Genomic DNA, 16,819 nt, shown 5'->3' with positions numbered 1-16,819 from the left:
TCTGCGGGCAGAACATAGCAGTGCCAGCTTAGCGCACCATTGACCCATCACCTCAGGTTTCCGCTCGTCACTGCTGTGTCCCAGCCCTTGGTGAGCATTCCTGTGGTTCAGACTCTACCACTGGAGCAGCTGCGGTAGGCGGAGGGCAGAGAAAAGCTAGAAGAAGAGATAGCTCTTTTGTGGAGAGGGCTGCAGACTAGGTCACCTTCAGGATGATCATATTCTCAGGAGACGCTCTAAGTCTACCTGAACACCGACTTGGTGGTAGTTCCATTTCTCCCAGATCGCTAGGAGACCCGTGGAGCGTTTGGTATCAGCATCTTAAAAATACCACTGAGGAGTCAACAGCATAGCTGCAGCCTCTAATCTCTGCAGATAGTTGTGTGCAAATGACTAAAACCGTTTTACATTAAAATATAGTAGCTGTGTGAAAGGTATTTTAGATCATGTGGGAATCTACGTGCAGGTGAGTTACTGGGATCCAGGAGACTTGGTCATTTCAATTAGCCTGACAGAAAAGATGGCTGCTTAGAAGAAGAGGCAGTCGTGGGGGCAGGAGAGCAATTCTTGAGATGACTAGGACAGCCAGCAAGAGCGGGGTGGAATGTATGCGAACGATACAAACACAAGAGGAAGGGGTGCCAATGGGTTTGCATCTCCCATTCATTCAGAGCAATAAGTGGACTGTAATTTTGGACAACTGGAGTGCTGGAAGGAAATGCACACAACTGGTTAAATCTGAAACAGGGTGAGAAATAGTTGTTTAAAAAAGAAGAGATGACTCCTCACTCCACCCTCCGCAATCTTTGGAAGACAGACATAGACAAGAGTGTCACACAGTGCAAAAGGTTTGTATTACACAGAAACTGTTGCTCAAAGAACTTACACATAGGAACAAAATTTAAAAACAAACAAACCACCACCATTTATCACAGTTTATCCAGACAGTGGTTTTCTTTATCCCTTTGGCTATTACTGCAGATATATTTGCTTGGAATTTTTTTTTTCCTTTTTCCTGACAGCTCATTGATCTTGGTTGAGTTTGGATTATTGCAGTTTGTGGGAAACAATCTAGGCTACTTTTCTAGCTTGTTCCTCCTTAGATACTTCTGGATATTATCCATTTAATATTTTTGAGAAAATATTATATATAGACACACATACATAAACACACACACATACCCACACACACACAGACACACACGCACACACACAAATATTCTAGTCTCAAAGTAAATGTAGCATGTTCTTGAAAAAAGGTTACATAAATCCAAGGGAGTAACGTCATTATTTTAAATTAAGACAGGAGGTATTTCAAATCAATCCACCTGGAACATGTAACCAAAACTCATGAACTTTAACATAAATTCCAGATTCTGTTTTCTTATCTGTAATTGCAGGAACAGAAAACTGGTAGATAAACTAGCAACTGAAAAAATATTATTTTCAATGTAGTTCAGAAGTAGCTCTTAAATGTATGCATTCCGTCAACCCTTCCCTTGGCCCCACCCCCAACCAGAAAGCATTTTAAAGCATATCTATATATAGTGCAACTGGTGAGACCTATTTTCTCTGTTACTCGGTAGCTCGTAGATAAAATTTTCAGCTACAACAACCCTGACAAGCCCGGAAAGACCTCATTTAAGTACAAAGGATATATCCTGATCCCACAGGATCACAACTGCCTGCTGTAGCTAAGAAGAGTGTTCATAAATCTGTTTTTAAAACATTCCTTATCTTCCTGGGGGAAATAAACAAACAAAACACCTCAACCCTATGGATTCATATCAGACTAAGATACGCCAGCATGTGCTATTTTGGCAGTGGAGCACTGCTTGGTCTTCAGCTCTGTCAGAGCGAGCATCACTAACCTATTCATTGAGGGACCAGAGAGCTAGTCATAATCCACTAGAAAGGCACACAGAACTGATCACTGGACATTAGGGTGAAGAATTTTATTAAAGGAAATAAAGGAAAGGAAAGGAAATACCCTAGTTCCCAATTCTGTCAATATTCTGATAGCGTATTCCTTTGAAAGTTGTAAAAAAAATAGTTAAATCCAGAACTTAATTATTTATAGTGACAATAAGAATATTGCAGCCTAAATGTTTTCTTGTCTCTCGTGCCTGTGCTGGGAAAGTTGACTTCTGTTTTGTTTTGTTGTTCTTGTGTTGTTGTGGGTTTTTTTTAATGCACTGAACCATAATTAAAATAAGAAGATTATAAAGTTGTAGGGAAGGGCCTACGAGATCATCCCTGAGGAAAAGGAGGAAAGTCTTGTGTCAAGTGCACAAAGTATTGAGTTATCCAGGGCCTGATTTGCATGGGCCTCCAACTCCAAGGAGAATCTCTCAAAAGAGGAGGAATAGAAACTGCAGCAAATGGGACCTTAAATTGAGTCCCAGGAAAAATATCATGGTTAATGGTGATGGTTCTCATCAGCTAAGAGGGATGTGTAACATGTGAATCCCTTGGTAAGGTGGATTTGTGAGGCTATTTTTTTTTGGAAGATATTTATTTCTTCCCACGGAGTAACACAGACCAATAGGACTTTTCTTGTGAGAGATTAAGGAGAATGATGAAATTTCATTTCCTGGAAACACTTTATGTCCTGAAGAAGTTGTAAGGACAAGAGCAAACACATTTGGTGTTTATCTGACCCATAAAGACAACATGGATCTCTTTTCCTAGGGCAAGCACTAATGGTTAGCTTTGCAAATCTTGATGGACTAAGTCCAGTCAACACCAGAACCTACTAGTTAAGAGTCTAGATATCAAGGGACATAAAACTGAGGCACAACCAATTACACACCGTGGTAGCTTGCCTCCAGGATGGCCCCCATCAATTCTTTCCTTCCTTGTACACATGCACTGCTGTCCACCGAGAGGTGGAGTCTGTTGCTCCACATTTGAAAATGGGCTGGCTTGTGACTTCTTTGACCAAAAGTGATGCCGTGTTTTACCTTTAGCCTATACTAGGATTAGCTGTTTCTGCTTTTCTTTGGGGGGGGGGGGGGGGGCGGGGAGAGAACTTTTGTTTTGGAGAGCCAGCCACTATGTAAGAAGTTTAACTACCCCACGGCCACCATGCTGTGAGGAAGCCCAAGCCATATGAAGAGACTGCACAAACGGGGAGATGTCCAGCCAACCGCCACCTGCCAGCCATCCCAGCTCAGGATCCAGACATATGTATGAAGAAGTTTTCAGATAAGTCCAAATCCAACCACCTCCTGACTCCAACCTCATGGAAAACCCAGAGCAAGAACCACTCGGTTGAGTCTAATCAATACACAGAACCATGAAAGATAGTAATAAATTGTTATTTCAAGCTACTAAGTTTTGAAGTGGTTGATTCTGCAGCAACAGATAACCAGAATAGACCCGATTGATTCCTGATGCTAACAGGCATTATAATCCCATGTTTCCCCGAAAATAAGAACTAGCTGGACAATCAGCTCTAATGTGTCTTTTGGAGCAAAAATTAATATAAGACCCAGTCTATATTATATTATATTATATTATATTATATTATATTATATTATATTATAGTCCCAGTCTTATAGTACAATAAGACCTGGTATTATATTCTATTATACTATAATATATAAGACCAGGTCTTATAGTAAAATAAGACCAGGTCTTATATTAATTTTTGCTCCAAAAGATGCATTAGAGCTGAATGTCTGGCTAGGTCTTATTTTCGGGGAAACACGGTCTCTACTGGCAAATATAAATTCCAGAGGCAAAGACTGTGTTCATCTTGCTCATCATTGTATTAACAGCAAGTAGCAAATCTATAGAACATAGTAAGACCTTAATTAATATTTAATGAACAGTTTGAAGAGCCGCATCTGTGCTAGTATGGCAAAAGAAGGACTCATGGTCAACAAAGTATCTGAGATGGAACAAAATCTGACTTTACTTGAGTTATACCAAAGCACAAGGGAATATAAGGGGAGGATAAAGGGAAGGCAGAAAACAAATATTTATACCTATGATTATGCTAGCTATTTGAGTAGGTGGCTGACATATGTTAGCTGATTTGATTATTAAAACAACTTGATGGGATTAGTGGTATTACCATGTTTCCCTGAAAATAAGACCTAGCCAGACAATCATCTCTAATGCATCCTTTGGAGCAAAAATTAATAAAAGACCCGGTATTATATTATACCCGATATTTATTATATCATATCATATCATATCATATCATATCATATCATATCATTATATTATACCCAGTCTTATAGTAAAATAAGACTGGGTCTTATATTAATTTTTGCTCCAAAAGATGCATAAGAGCTGATGGTCTGGCTAGGTCTTATTTTCTGGGAAACATGGTACCTCTATCTTTGAGATGAGAGAACTCAGCCTGTCTGGATAAAGTAAATTTCTCAAAGTCAGACAGTTAGAGAGGGATTTGAACTCAGGTTTGTATAATTCTACAGCCAGCCTTCGTTTTACTAGAGTCTCTGGGAAGACTATAGCAGAAACAATAAGAAAACAATTTGAAAAAGATACAAAGCCCCTCCCTTGAATCTTACCCAGGACTAATTGTGGTCAACACGCTGGAACCCATTTCACCACATGAAGCTCAGACCACTTACAATTAATGCCACAGCCGTGACTACAAATTAGGAAGCAACGCCGGAAGAAGCTTCAGTTTAAGAAAGCAGATGATCACGCACATAATATATGTTAGCAATTACACTTAATCCTAGAATCATGAAACTGAAGGGACGATATTAAGGGAAGAATAGTGCCCTCTTGGGAAGAATAACAATTTCAAATAGATTTTGTGGTGGATTTCTGCATTATTAACTTGAATATATTACACTCCCCTAGAATAATTATAATTACTCACTCCACATTTCATTTATTTCAGCAAGGAATGGTGCGATGAGCTCAGTAAACAGATGGTTTGTTCATTTCAATGAATAATTTGAATGTCAACAAGTGGGTAGATGCAAGGGGAAGAAGAAAAGTGGTAAATAACAAAAGTCCTAGTGTCACACTCTGAGGTGAAGTGAGGATGTGCTGCCAGGGACAGCACTTCAAGAAGCTAAGTGCTCAGATTTTGCTAAATTTACGAAAGGACGTGAACTGACACTGCCTATTTCCTATAGTGAAAAAAACCACTGTTTATCCCTGTTGATAACAGTTATGATCTACTGAAATACATATTTTTAGATTTCCAGAAGAATAACAGTAGAGATCAATAAAACTTAAATATAAACACTGGGAGAGAAAGGTAGATATATTTCTTCTCAATTCAAAAGGTTAATAAAAAGATTAAGGAATTGATCGCATTTTCTAGTTTCAGCTTGCAACCTTTCAAAGTCTCACCATTCTCCCATCTACGGGAAAGAGAGTTTGAATATTCCAGTAATTAACAGTTAGTTATCAAGGCTAGTTGAAGTCCTTTAGTCTAGTGGTGTTTACTGTCATTTTCAATCATTTTTAGCTGCTGAGACAGGACGCCCGACTTTTTGTGGGTCTCAAGGATCATGTGTTTGCAGTTCCACTTAGTGTCCACTAGGGGGTAATATTGTTGATCTGGGTGGCCATGACATGAGCTCCATAAGGCATGCCTTCTTTAATGGAATTATGTAAATAATTTCTATCATTAAGGTGTAACTATAGAAATTTAAATTATGCTTTGAAATGAAATATTTTAATGGTGGAAGAATACAGTCCTGTAGAAAAGCTCCACGCATATCTGGTACCTTTTAACTTACGTTAACTCTGCCTACCTGATTTTTACTCTAATTACATGATGATCTACAAATTATAACAAAAAGGAAGCTTCAAGTCCTATGGAATCCAGCTTATATTCATTGCTTTTGGCCTATTTTCAAAGGAGATGCACAAGATAAACATGATTTTCCTTCTAGTACCTAAGACCTTTCACCGTAATTATTTATTATTTGCCATTTGAATTTGGAACCCCAGCTATTCACATCATTGGGAAAGTAACACTTCTGGGCTTGAGTTTCTGAGCTCCATCGGCTGAACCATCTGATAAGACGGTGATAAAATGACAGGGACTCTAACAGTAGCTGCACCTGCTGACATACAGTGCCAGGCCCTGTGCTAAATACTCTACATACATTATCTCATTCAGGCCTGGGCTCCTTGTGCTGCCACAATACTTCTAAAGCAAAATGAACTCAGTGGAAGAGACAGACCTGTATTATTCGAAAGAATGAAGAGGGCTTTCTAGAGTTGTGCATTATCTGCAAAGCTGTGTATTATATAATATGTATTCTGCAAAATAACTCCCAGAAGGCAGTATAGGTGTTAAGTTCTTCCAGCATGAAGAAGACAATAACTGAGTAATTCAAAGAGAAGTCATGTGATAGAAACTGCAATCAATCACTGATTAAAACCTGGCTGATAGTTGTAAAGAATCCAAAGAGGAAGTGGTGGCTGAGCCAACAATCACATGAAGCAATTTATCATGAAAACATCTATTACGCAAGAATTTGGAGCTCAATCCTGATTTTATAAAATACTTAACTACTTGTCACCACAATTCTTTCCAAAGTACGAATGAAACTTCTCATTGTTACAGCTGGGGAAGGAAGGTATTACGGGGGTCTCTGTGAGGACTCCAGGAATGGGAGTTCCTGGGGTTAAGCTCCAGTGGACAGGTCTGCTATTGCCACCCTTTTCTCGTTCAGATGGTGAGAGCAAATTCTTATTTCTCCAGTGACCCACTAAGGCCTTGGGACACAGAAAAAAGAAGAGATTTTCCAAGTTACTAGGATGACACGGTACCAACATTGAAACTGAGATCACACTGACCTTGAATAAATCTGAAATCCTCAGACTCAGTTTCCTAACCTGGAAATCTAGGAATAATAGAATCAGCTTCTAAGGATTGCTGCAAAGATTCAATGAATCACTGTGCTTACACTGTTGAAGTCAAGAGGCACCCTCCCAAACTCCGTCTGAACTAAAAACTTGAGGGAAATTTTCAGCCGAATTGGTGTTTCTCATGGAGGGTGGTGGTGGGATAATAACTAAGCTCTATAAATAACACATTGGGGCGGCCGGATGGCTCAGTTGGTTAGAGCGCGAGCTCTGAACAACAGGGTTGCTGGTTCGATTCCCACATGGGCCAGTGAGCTGTGTCCTTCACAACTAGACTGAAGACAATGACTTGGAGCTGATGGGCCCTGGAGAAGCACACTGTTCCCCAATATTCCCCAATAAAATAAATAAAAAAAAGAAGAAAGAAGTTCCCTTCTACTGGGAAGTCCTATAAAGGACCCCATATAATTATAATTGTTATTAGACAGATAAAATGATCTTAAAATTATTAGGCATTAGTCTTTAAAAAAAAGAACACATTGTGTTTATTAATGCTTTATAGTTCATATGATGGTTTTATGCATATGTTGTCTCATTTAATCTTGATAATGACATTGTACAGTAGATACTATTCCTATTTTATATACAAGGGGAAAATAAAAGGTTCAGAGAAACTTAAAAACCTGTCCAAAATCACACAGAGAAATTAATGGTGAAGCTAAGGTCCAAACCCAGGTCTCCAACTTCAAGCAAATGCTCTTTCTGCTACATTCAGGATACTTAAAAAGCAAAAACAACACCCCCTCCCCATTTAACCAAAAAGTATATATGAAGTAATGATATGAAGATTACATAGTGCAATTATTGCTCAGTAGCAGAAATAAAACTTCACAAGTTACTAAAACCCTGCTTCTGGGGAATACAACTTAGTTTACATTTCTAGTTTTTCCAAAACAAGCCAATGAAGTATGGAAAGAAAATTCACAAGTGGACAAGGTCTTTACGTAGAAAGAGCCTGGCTTCCTTGGCTTCATTCCATACTTGTCCTTGGGGTTGTTTCTACTCATCAGTAAGGGGTTACTGTAATTGCAGCTCCAGAATCTCAAAGGATCTTGGATTCTGCCACAAGGAAAGGGGAACGAAGGTATCACATCAACACTGAAAATACCATCACAGGTGGGCCCTAGTAATACTTTACATTTAAACGATTAAAGGCCCTACTTAAAGTTATAACGATCAATTTAAGGTGCATTCCCTGTTCTACTAAAGCATCTCGGTCACATGAGCTTGGAGCTGTTGCCGCACATCCGTGAGTGTTAATACACAGTAAGAGTCTTATCCTACACTTCACTTCCCTTCAAATCCAAACATCTCCATCTCTGTTCCACTTGCATGTAGTTCTGAGATGTTGCTTAAAAACAAAACAGACAACCTGCATGGCTGGTATGGTAAGAACCAGTGGAATTTCAACCCTAGATTAGTTTCTTATTTGCCTTCAGAGATTTGCAATAACTAATATCCATTTTTTCCCTTTCTTCTTTACTTAAATGATATTATAATATACCTACTATTCTGACTCTTGCTTTTTCCACTTAAAATATATCTTAGACGTTCTTCTTTGTCAATACAGAAAGACTTTTCCTCAATCTTTTTTTTTTTTTTTTTTAAGTAGATGGAAGCATGCTATGGAAGCACTGTAATTTGACAATTCCGTTATTGATGGTCACTTAGGTTGTCTTCAATCTTTTGCTGTTGCAAACAATGTTGCAATAAGTAACATGGTACATAAATCATTGCACGTGGGAACATATCTGAGATTATGCTTCTAGAAGTACAATTGCCAAGTGAAAAGGCATATGCATTTGTAACTTTAATAGATACTGCTAAATTGACCTCCATATGGATTGCAAGAACTTACACTTTCACAAGAGACCTAAAGAGTGAAGTTTACCCTACTGCAATGCCAACATAGTTTGTTATCAAACTTTTGTAATTTTGCCAATGTTATAGATGAAAAATGGAATTTCAATGTAATTTATTTTGTACTTCTCCTATTTTGAGAGTGGCATCTTTTCATATGTTTAAAGAGTAGTTTCTGTCACTGTTCATATTATTTGCCTTTCTTTTTATTAGACATTGATCTATTTTTAAACAATGTCTAGGAGCTCCTATATATTAGGTAGACTGATTTTCTGTCTATGATATGAGTTGCAAATTTGGGATTGTGAGAGATTTCTTTTTTGTTATTTTAAGCAGTATATGTTACCTAATATTTTATTGAGTTTATAAATGAAGAATGGATGTTGAATTTTGTCAAATGACTTTTTCTACATCTAAAAAGATCGTCATATGAGTTTTCTTGTTAGAGTTATTAATAGCAATGAATTATCTTAATAGAGTTCCCAATATCATATGATATCTTTATGTTCTGGGAATAAACTCCATTTGGTAATGAAATGTACTGTTTTATTTGAAATTTTAAAACTACAGTGTGAGTGATCTGTAGTTTTTCTTTCCATGTATGTATATCAGTATTATGCATACACAAAAATAATTTACATTTTTATTCTTTTTGCAAAACTTTCCATTGCAGGGAAAGAAAAAGAGAGCTAGAGTTATTCAAAAGACAAGTTATTTAATGTTTGGCTAAAAAAAAAAAATTAAGTAAACTAAAGATATAAAGGGGAGGTGAATTGAGGACAGAAGCGAGAGAGTGAGAAGAAAGGGGGGAGAGGGAGGAAGAGAGAAGGCAAGAGAGGGTGAGAGGAACTGATTTTGGGGTGGGGAGGTATATGTGCTCTTTGCAGAAATTTATGGGAAAAAACAAAACAAAACAGAAACACTTGATTCAAACTAAGCCTTTCAGATAATAGTCTACTTAATAAACTTCTGATAAGATATATTTCTCTACCTTCCAAGGATTACTTCCCTGTTATTTCAGTGACCCAGAAATCACAATGGATTATTTTAATTCTTGGCCATTTGATGTTATTTGGGGCCATCCATGCTGGTACTTTTTTGAGTAATAGTGAGGTATAAAAGAACCCAGTGGCCCATATAGAGGTTCATTCCCCCAGCTGTAGTCCTTCCTTCCACAAGGTCTGTAGGGAATGGAAGAATTATTTCCTCTCACAGTTCACACTGTCTGGATCATTGACCCTTCCTGATCTATGTAACCATAATGCTTGAGCACGCTGACTCAGATGGTTTTCTTTCTATATTTTGGGGGTTGAAGCGATTACCTAATAACCTGCTCTTATTCCTGCTCTTATTCTGCAGTTTAGAGGTTCAACTGTGGCCCTGTCGATCTAAGCTAAGCTAAGTAAGTATTTATTAAGAATGGATTATATGCAGATCTGTAACACAGAAAAAATGTCTTGATATCCAGGAGGTTTGAACACAGACATACATTATAGACCAAAAATGTATCTCATCAGTTTCTGGCATGATTTACCAATTGTAAAAGGATTTAAACAGGATACTCACAGAGGAAAAAAAAAAATAGCCCCCAGGAACTTTACAAGATTCAGGCTGTTTGTTCATTGATTAATTCAACAAATTATTAATACCTATCATGGGCCAGGCTAGTCCTAAATGATGTTGGGATGAGAAAGTGAATAGGATAAGTAGACATGGAATATCCTGCTATTTAGATAATTCTTTTTGCATTCAATGTGGAAAATCAGAGGTGTGTTTTTTTCTCAGTTTTGTAAATTTATTTGTTTACTTTTTACTAGAAAACAGTTTCTTGACATTTAGAACGTCTCTAATTTTAGCTGGTCAAAGAACCTTAGGACTAGCATGGCTTATTCAGATTCATTTTGATTTGGTTCCATTCATGGATGCCAGGTAAAATTAATGGAGAATGAGATAAGACCAAGTGTGGGAGAGTGCTGGTATTAGCACCAGTTTAGGTTTCAGCCCTCCCTGCCAAAGCTATAAATACAAATGACCAATTTAACAGCATGAAAAGACCACCTACAAGATCTATACCTGGGACCTAATCAGTTGCTCTGCGCCTTCTTTCAATTACAGGATCCCTGCCATGTTTATGGGGACTTTTAATGTGAGCATCACATTTTTGAAGGCCATATCATTATGACCATGTTTGATCTGAGGGTGGGAAAACATGAGCTCACATAATGCCTGCAGAAGGTTACTCTGAACTGAGCTGTAAATTGCAATCAACAAGAGCCTACTGTGGAAAAGAAAAGCCATGTAAGGAAAAGTGCTCAAATACTGTGGAGATTGCAACTCTGAAAAGTGGTGCCATTAAAATTACTTTCGATTCTGCGCAGGAAATGAAGTTAGTTAAGAACAAGTAACACAGTTTTATCAAAATGACACTATTTAAGGGCAAACTGAGAAGGGAAGGATGATAAATCACACAAGGATAAACATATCATCTCCACGTGTGTGTGGCAACAGGATATGATTTACAAAAGAAAAATTAAATCATCATGATTGTTAGAAGAACGGAATTGCAGCTCATGTAAAAATTAGCCGAACCATGAATCAACTGAGTCACAATGCGTGTATGTGAGTTCTCAGGCATAAAGAATGCAATTGCTTAGGATTTTATGAGTGATAAGACCCCCCTGATAGAAAAATGGCTTTCCTGCCAAACACTCAAATATTATGGAAGTATAGATGTATCTTTTCTCGATTATGGTCACTATATTACACCCTGTGTTCAGATACTCTGATACTTCAGGAATTTCTCATTCTACACCCTTTCTTTGTGCTATCTCATTCATTCCTGCTACCCTCTAAAGTCTCGGCACCCAGCGCTCTCCCATGAACCCAACATCTCTGCCTGTGCTTCTCATATGTATATCAAATCCACAAACCCAAAGTTCATGTCGTTGCCTTCCATCCAAATCTGGACTTCCTCATCAGTATCCAGCCAGTTATCTAAGCCAGAAAAAGGAGTTATCCTTTTCTCCAAAAACTTGTCTGCATGTTTCTGTACTTCCAATGGGTTATCTAGTTCTGTAACTCCTAAAAGCTTTATAAATATGTCCCTTCCTTTCTTATTTTCACTGTGATTGGTTTTGCTCAAGTTCTTACCATCATTTGCCTGGACTACTGTCCAAAAGAGCTTGATAGACTGGCTTCCAGACTTTTATTATTCCAAATCTTCTTTATACATTGCTCTTAGTTACAATGTATTTCTTAACAAAAAACAAAATGGTCCCATACATCAAAGCAAACCCAACATGACCATGTCACTCCCCCACTTGCTATTTTTCAAAGGCTCTCTGTTGCTTGTAAGACAAAGTTCAGATTCTTCAGCAAGTCGTATTGTGACTCTCCTCTGCTTTTTGGTCTTGTGTTCTTCCCGTACGCCCTGTGATCTAGCTATACCTAGTCTCTTGCCATTCCCCAAACACATCATGCCTTTCATCCTCAGACGCGCAGTGTTTTCCTCTGCCTGGAATTCCCTTCACAACTTGTCAGCTGAGAATTCCTTGTCCTCAGTTTCTTCATCTGTACAACAGGGTGATAACCATGCTTACTTCAGAGGGTCGTCCTGAGGACTAAATAAGATGATGATCTTCTCCCCATAGTGTCTGGCATACAACAGGACTCAGCAAATGTTAGCTGTTGTTGCCATTGTTGTCATTGTAATTATCTTGGTTTTTTTCCTAAATCTGAACAAAAATATCTCCTTTCCTAAAAGTCTTCCCTGACTTCCTCCTCTCTAATCCTATATACTTAATTACAGTACCACATTACATCAACTTCAAAATTGATGGAATTGTCATATTTCAGCATCTCTGATATCAGGATACATCTTATCATCTATGACACATCATGGTTTAATTACCAGCAATTTTTAATTTCTTAGTAGTACTTGTAATAATGATGCTTCTTACAATGAATGACATATTCGGTGATACATTATACTTAAACTGTATGATAATGGGCATAAAAATTTGATTATCCAGGGTGGAGAATGCATATTTATGGTGGATGGAAAACCCTACATTTTCTGTGAATCAGTGAAACATCCACCTCAAAAAAGGGACTACTATTTAGAATTCCATGGTAGCCAAGAGAGATCCCATTTGCATATCCTGCAACTTGGCAAGGCCCCACTCCCTGAACCACAAGTAGACACTGGTGGTAGCCTGATGAAGTCTCATGCTGCCATCTCCTTCAAGTAAGCACCTCTACCTGATAGCCAAACAGTGGCCAGACCCAGAGCAAAAGTGCAGAGGGGCTGGCTTATGAAACAGCGTTCTAATAACCCAGGATCCACACTGGAAAAGGTAGAGCAAAAAAAGTGAAGGAAAAAAAAAGCGAAGAGCCAAAAAGTGATGAGGTGAGAAAGGTCAAGGGGCCATGTCTCTAGGTAAGCACTGTCCAATAGAAATACAATGTGAGTCACATATACAATTTAAAAGTTTCTAGAGGCCATGCTTTACATTAAACTAAAAAAAAGCAGGTCAATTAATACGACCTTTTATGTAAAGCAATAGATCTAAATGATCATTTTATCATGTAACCAACATAAAAAATCAGAAATGAAATGCATTATATGTTTTTTTGCACTAAATCTTCAAAATCTGCTGTGAGTTTTAGCCTTACACACATCTCAAATTGGATCAGCCACATTTCAATTGCTCAACAGCTGCACGTGGCTGGTGCCTGCCACACACATTGGATTGTACAATTCTAGGTTGAATTTTGACCAACTTATTAGGTAATGAAATAACAGTAATAAGTTGTTTCAATAGTGGCTCCTTCATCGTACAATACTAGGTAGATTTAGGATTCCTAGAGTATTATATTTTATTTGTATATTTTTGAACTCTTTATAGGATGACAATATTCCTTAAAATTAATTTTGTGCTTTGTTTTGGCTGATTTTGCTTTAACCATGATTTGAAGTAATTCCTCATGTCCTTCTCATATTCCCTTCACTATGTTGGTTAAAGGAGCGCTGACTCCTTTATTCAATTAATCTTTTCCTAACAAGATAGTCCTTGGGAGAGGGACAAGAACTATATGATTTACTTCAGTATTCCCAGCTTTTGTCACAGTGCCTAAGGTCTAGCAGGCTCTGAATAAACATCTGTATACAAATAGAAAGGTGAACTAAAGTAGACAATAGTGGTTTTCACCTGGGGAGTAAAAAAAAAAAAAAAAAAAAAAAGGCTAATACCTGGACCCACCTCAGAGATGCTGCTGGTGGTCTGGAGTTTTGTCTGGGTCTCAAAATTTTACAAATCTCCCCCAGGCAATTCTAGTGTGCAGCCAGGGTTGACAACTGCTACTCTTGGGCTTTCTTACAATATCTTTCTGTGGTTGCACCCTTGCCTCCCTGACGTAAGGTCCATTTTGCCTCAATTCCCTCTTTCAGAACAGACCAGATATTTCTTGAGAAACCTAGTGTAGAAGAAATTAATACAAAATCCCAAAGGAATTTGTAAATCTCTTTTCCAAAGCACCAAAGAAGATATTCAAGTTTCTAAATTTATTCATATTTATATTTTTCCAACAAAAAAGAATAAAATTCACAATTTAAGGTTTAAGATGCTAGTTGATTTAAGGAGAAAGGATTAAGGCCACCACAGCACATATGCATATAATACCCAGATATACCTATTGCAGCATTTTCCAGATATATAATAATAGCAGTTAAAAATAAAAATTGGAATCTAATGACATATGAGCCTCATTTCAAGTTAATTCCATACATGTCAAAAGCAGAAATTATTAATTGGGGGTCAGTAGAGGGAAATATTTTATGTTTTTCTTCGAACCCTTGACGCTATATTGACATGGCATAATCATAAAGCAATGCCTCCACTTTGATAAGTCACATATAAAACCCCCCTAATTTTAGTCACATAAACGTGTTGGTATCACTATTTGCTCTCGAGATGGGGTTTTGCCTGATGGCATTAATTCCACCGTGTACGAGGTTCAGCAAGTGGCCAAGAAAGAACTCTGACTTCTGCTTCCACAGACCAGCCCTCACCAAGGAGGAGGGGGGAGTGAGCTCTGCACTAAGGGAGCAGCAGGAGAGGAGTTGCTCTGACTCATGGCCTGAGAATTTCCCTGCCAACTCCCAAGGTGGTTTGGCCATACTGCATGGATTCACCTTGCTTAATGGTCTTTTCCTGACGGTGCGGTATCACATGACCTTATTAATAAATAGAAACAGCATGTTAATATAGCCCCAAAGGTTCCTACATGCATTTCCTCTGGCTTTCTAGCAAACGCAAAAGCTCCCTCTGACTGCCCCACACTCATTTTTTTTTCCTTATTGAGATATAATTGGCATATAACATTATATTAGTTTCAGGTGTAGACCATAATGACTCGATATATGTATATACTGTGAAATGATCATCATAATAAATCTAGTTAACATCCATCACCACACAGTTACAACTTTTTTCCTTGTGATGAGAACTGTTAAGATCTATTCTCATAGCAACTTTCAAGTATACAAGAAAGTCTTGTCAACTATAGTCACCAGGCTGTACGTTACATCCCCAGGATTTATTTATCTTATAACTGGAAGTTGTGCCCCACACTTATTTTTGTTTCACGTCTTAAGCTGAATTTGAGAAATTAGAATAGGAAATATCCCAAAGGCATTACATTTCCACGTTCACTAACAGTGATCAACAAAAGTTCCCTACTCCTGCCAAAATCATGGAGAAGAAACACAACTTGGTACGCTTTCTAAATAAGTCCTGCGTCTCGTGCATATCACTTCCATCTAACCCCAAAGGGCTGATGGGTGCCAAGTGGCTGGATGTGTGACATTCACCTGGCCCCAATTTTCCTTTCTGAAAAGCAATGGAAAATACAGCACATGTTTCCAAGTTGCTACACTCATAAAACCAGGAAGATAATCACCACCCACCTGTCTAGTCTGACCGCAAATCTGAAATGCACGACTGCTTAAGTTCTGCATGTACGTCGTTTGTCAGTTAACATGTACTAAGGGTCCTCTTGGGTTCCATGATGAGACAGAGGAAAAGTCTTCCCCCCAAAGTTTATAAAAACAGGAGTAATGTTAAACATTTTTAAATATTAAAACAGATTTGCAAGGTGATATAAAAGTTACAGGACAACTTTATCTACATGAGTATGTAACCATCATGGGAAGGTGGACTAATGCAATCATTGGAGCTGCCAGTGGCCAGCTAGGATGCGTGGGACAGTGGGCCTCAGAGAAAGATGGTGGAATGAAGCATGTTTTGCAGTATCATGTATGTGCAGCTGACACAGCTTCCTACCTTTCTGGAAGAATTCTTCTAGTTTGTTCTTGAAAGGCTGGAGATACTGCTTTGGTGACTCCTTGCACACCACTGCCATCTGTTTCTCACTTGCTGCGAAGAGAAGTTTGGAATTAGACTTCCCAAGACCACATATTTGCTGAGCCCATGCCCTGAGCTATGCACTTGGGTATTGATTGTGTAAAATCCTTATCAGTCACGATTTAGCCAAATTCAAAGGGGGAAAGCAAAACCAGAAACAACACAACTAAAAGTAATTAGCTCACACCTTTCTTCAGGAACAGGAAAATGTATCACCTTCAACTTTCCTTTTAGAGATGCAGCAAAAGCATTGACTTGGGATAGGTGAAGTACGCTCCTTTTGGTTTCTTGAAAACACAGAGAGGCAAAACTACTGAAGGACCAGTCCCAGGAATTAAGGGTCCCAACCTTTATCAGATCACACTCCAAAAGTAGAGTGTGAAATAGACTTTGCAGAAATTCTCAAGCATTCAAGTTGCCCAGAACCAACAAATTGGCAATTCCTCAGGGTGACACCCATATCCCAGGCTGAGAACTAAGCCCAGCATCTCCCTTCTGGGCTTAGTTCCCATTCACCCACTCATCCCATTAATATTCCATGCACACACGTGAAGTCATTTCATATGTGACTTACCTCAGACATACTATCTGGAATTTGTAATAGAGTGCTTTTTTGATAATCAAGCCCCCTCAAATCAGAGATCTCTGACTTGGTGATA

At 38.3% G+C, this 16,819-nt stretch overlaps 1 protein-coding gene across 4 annotated transcripts in view; it reads right to left on the bottom strand.

Annotated features, from left to right (window-relative positions):
- FMN1 (formin 1) overlaps window positions 1-16,819 on the bottom strand; it is a 380,104-nt gene that overhangs the window by 74,656 nt on the left and 288,629 nt on the right. For all 4 annotated transcript variants that reach the window (XM_074327933.2, XM_074327935.2, XM_074327934.2 and 1 more), the window contains one exon: window positions 16,080-16,172. In XM_074327933.2, coding sequence (XP_074184034.2) covers window positions 16,080-16,172 — 93 coding nt within the window. The remainder of the gene's footprint in view (window positions 1-16,079; window positions 16,173-16,819) is intronic.

This window comes from Rhinolophus sinicus, chromosome 3 (assembly GCF_057876585.1).
Source record: "Rhinolophus sinicus isolate RSI-liver-muscle chromosome 3, RSI-T2T, whole genome shotgun sequence".
In the NCBI taxonomy this organism is placed as follows: Eukaryota; Metazoa; Chordata; class Mammalia; order Chiroptera; family Rhinolophidae; genus Rhinolophus; species Rhinolophus sinicus.
The sequence above is the reverse complement of the archived record's forward strand: the minus strand, read 5'-3'. Positions and strand labels throughout refer to the sequence as shown.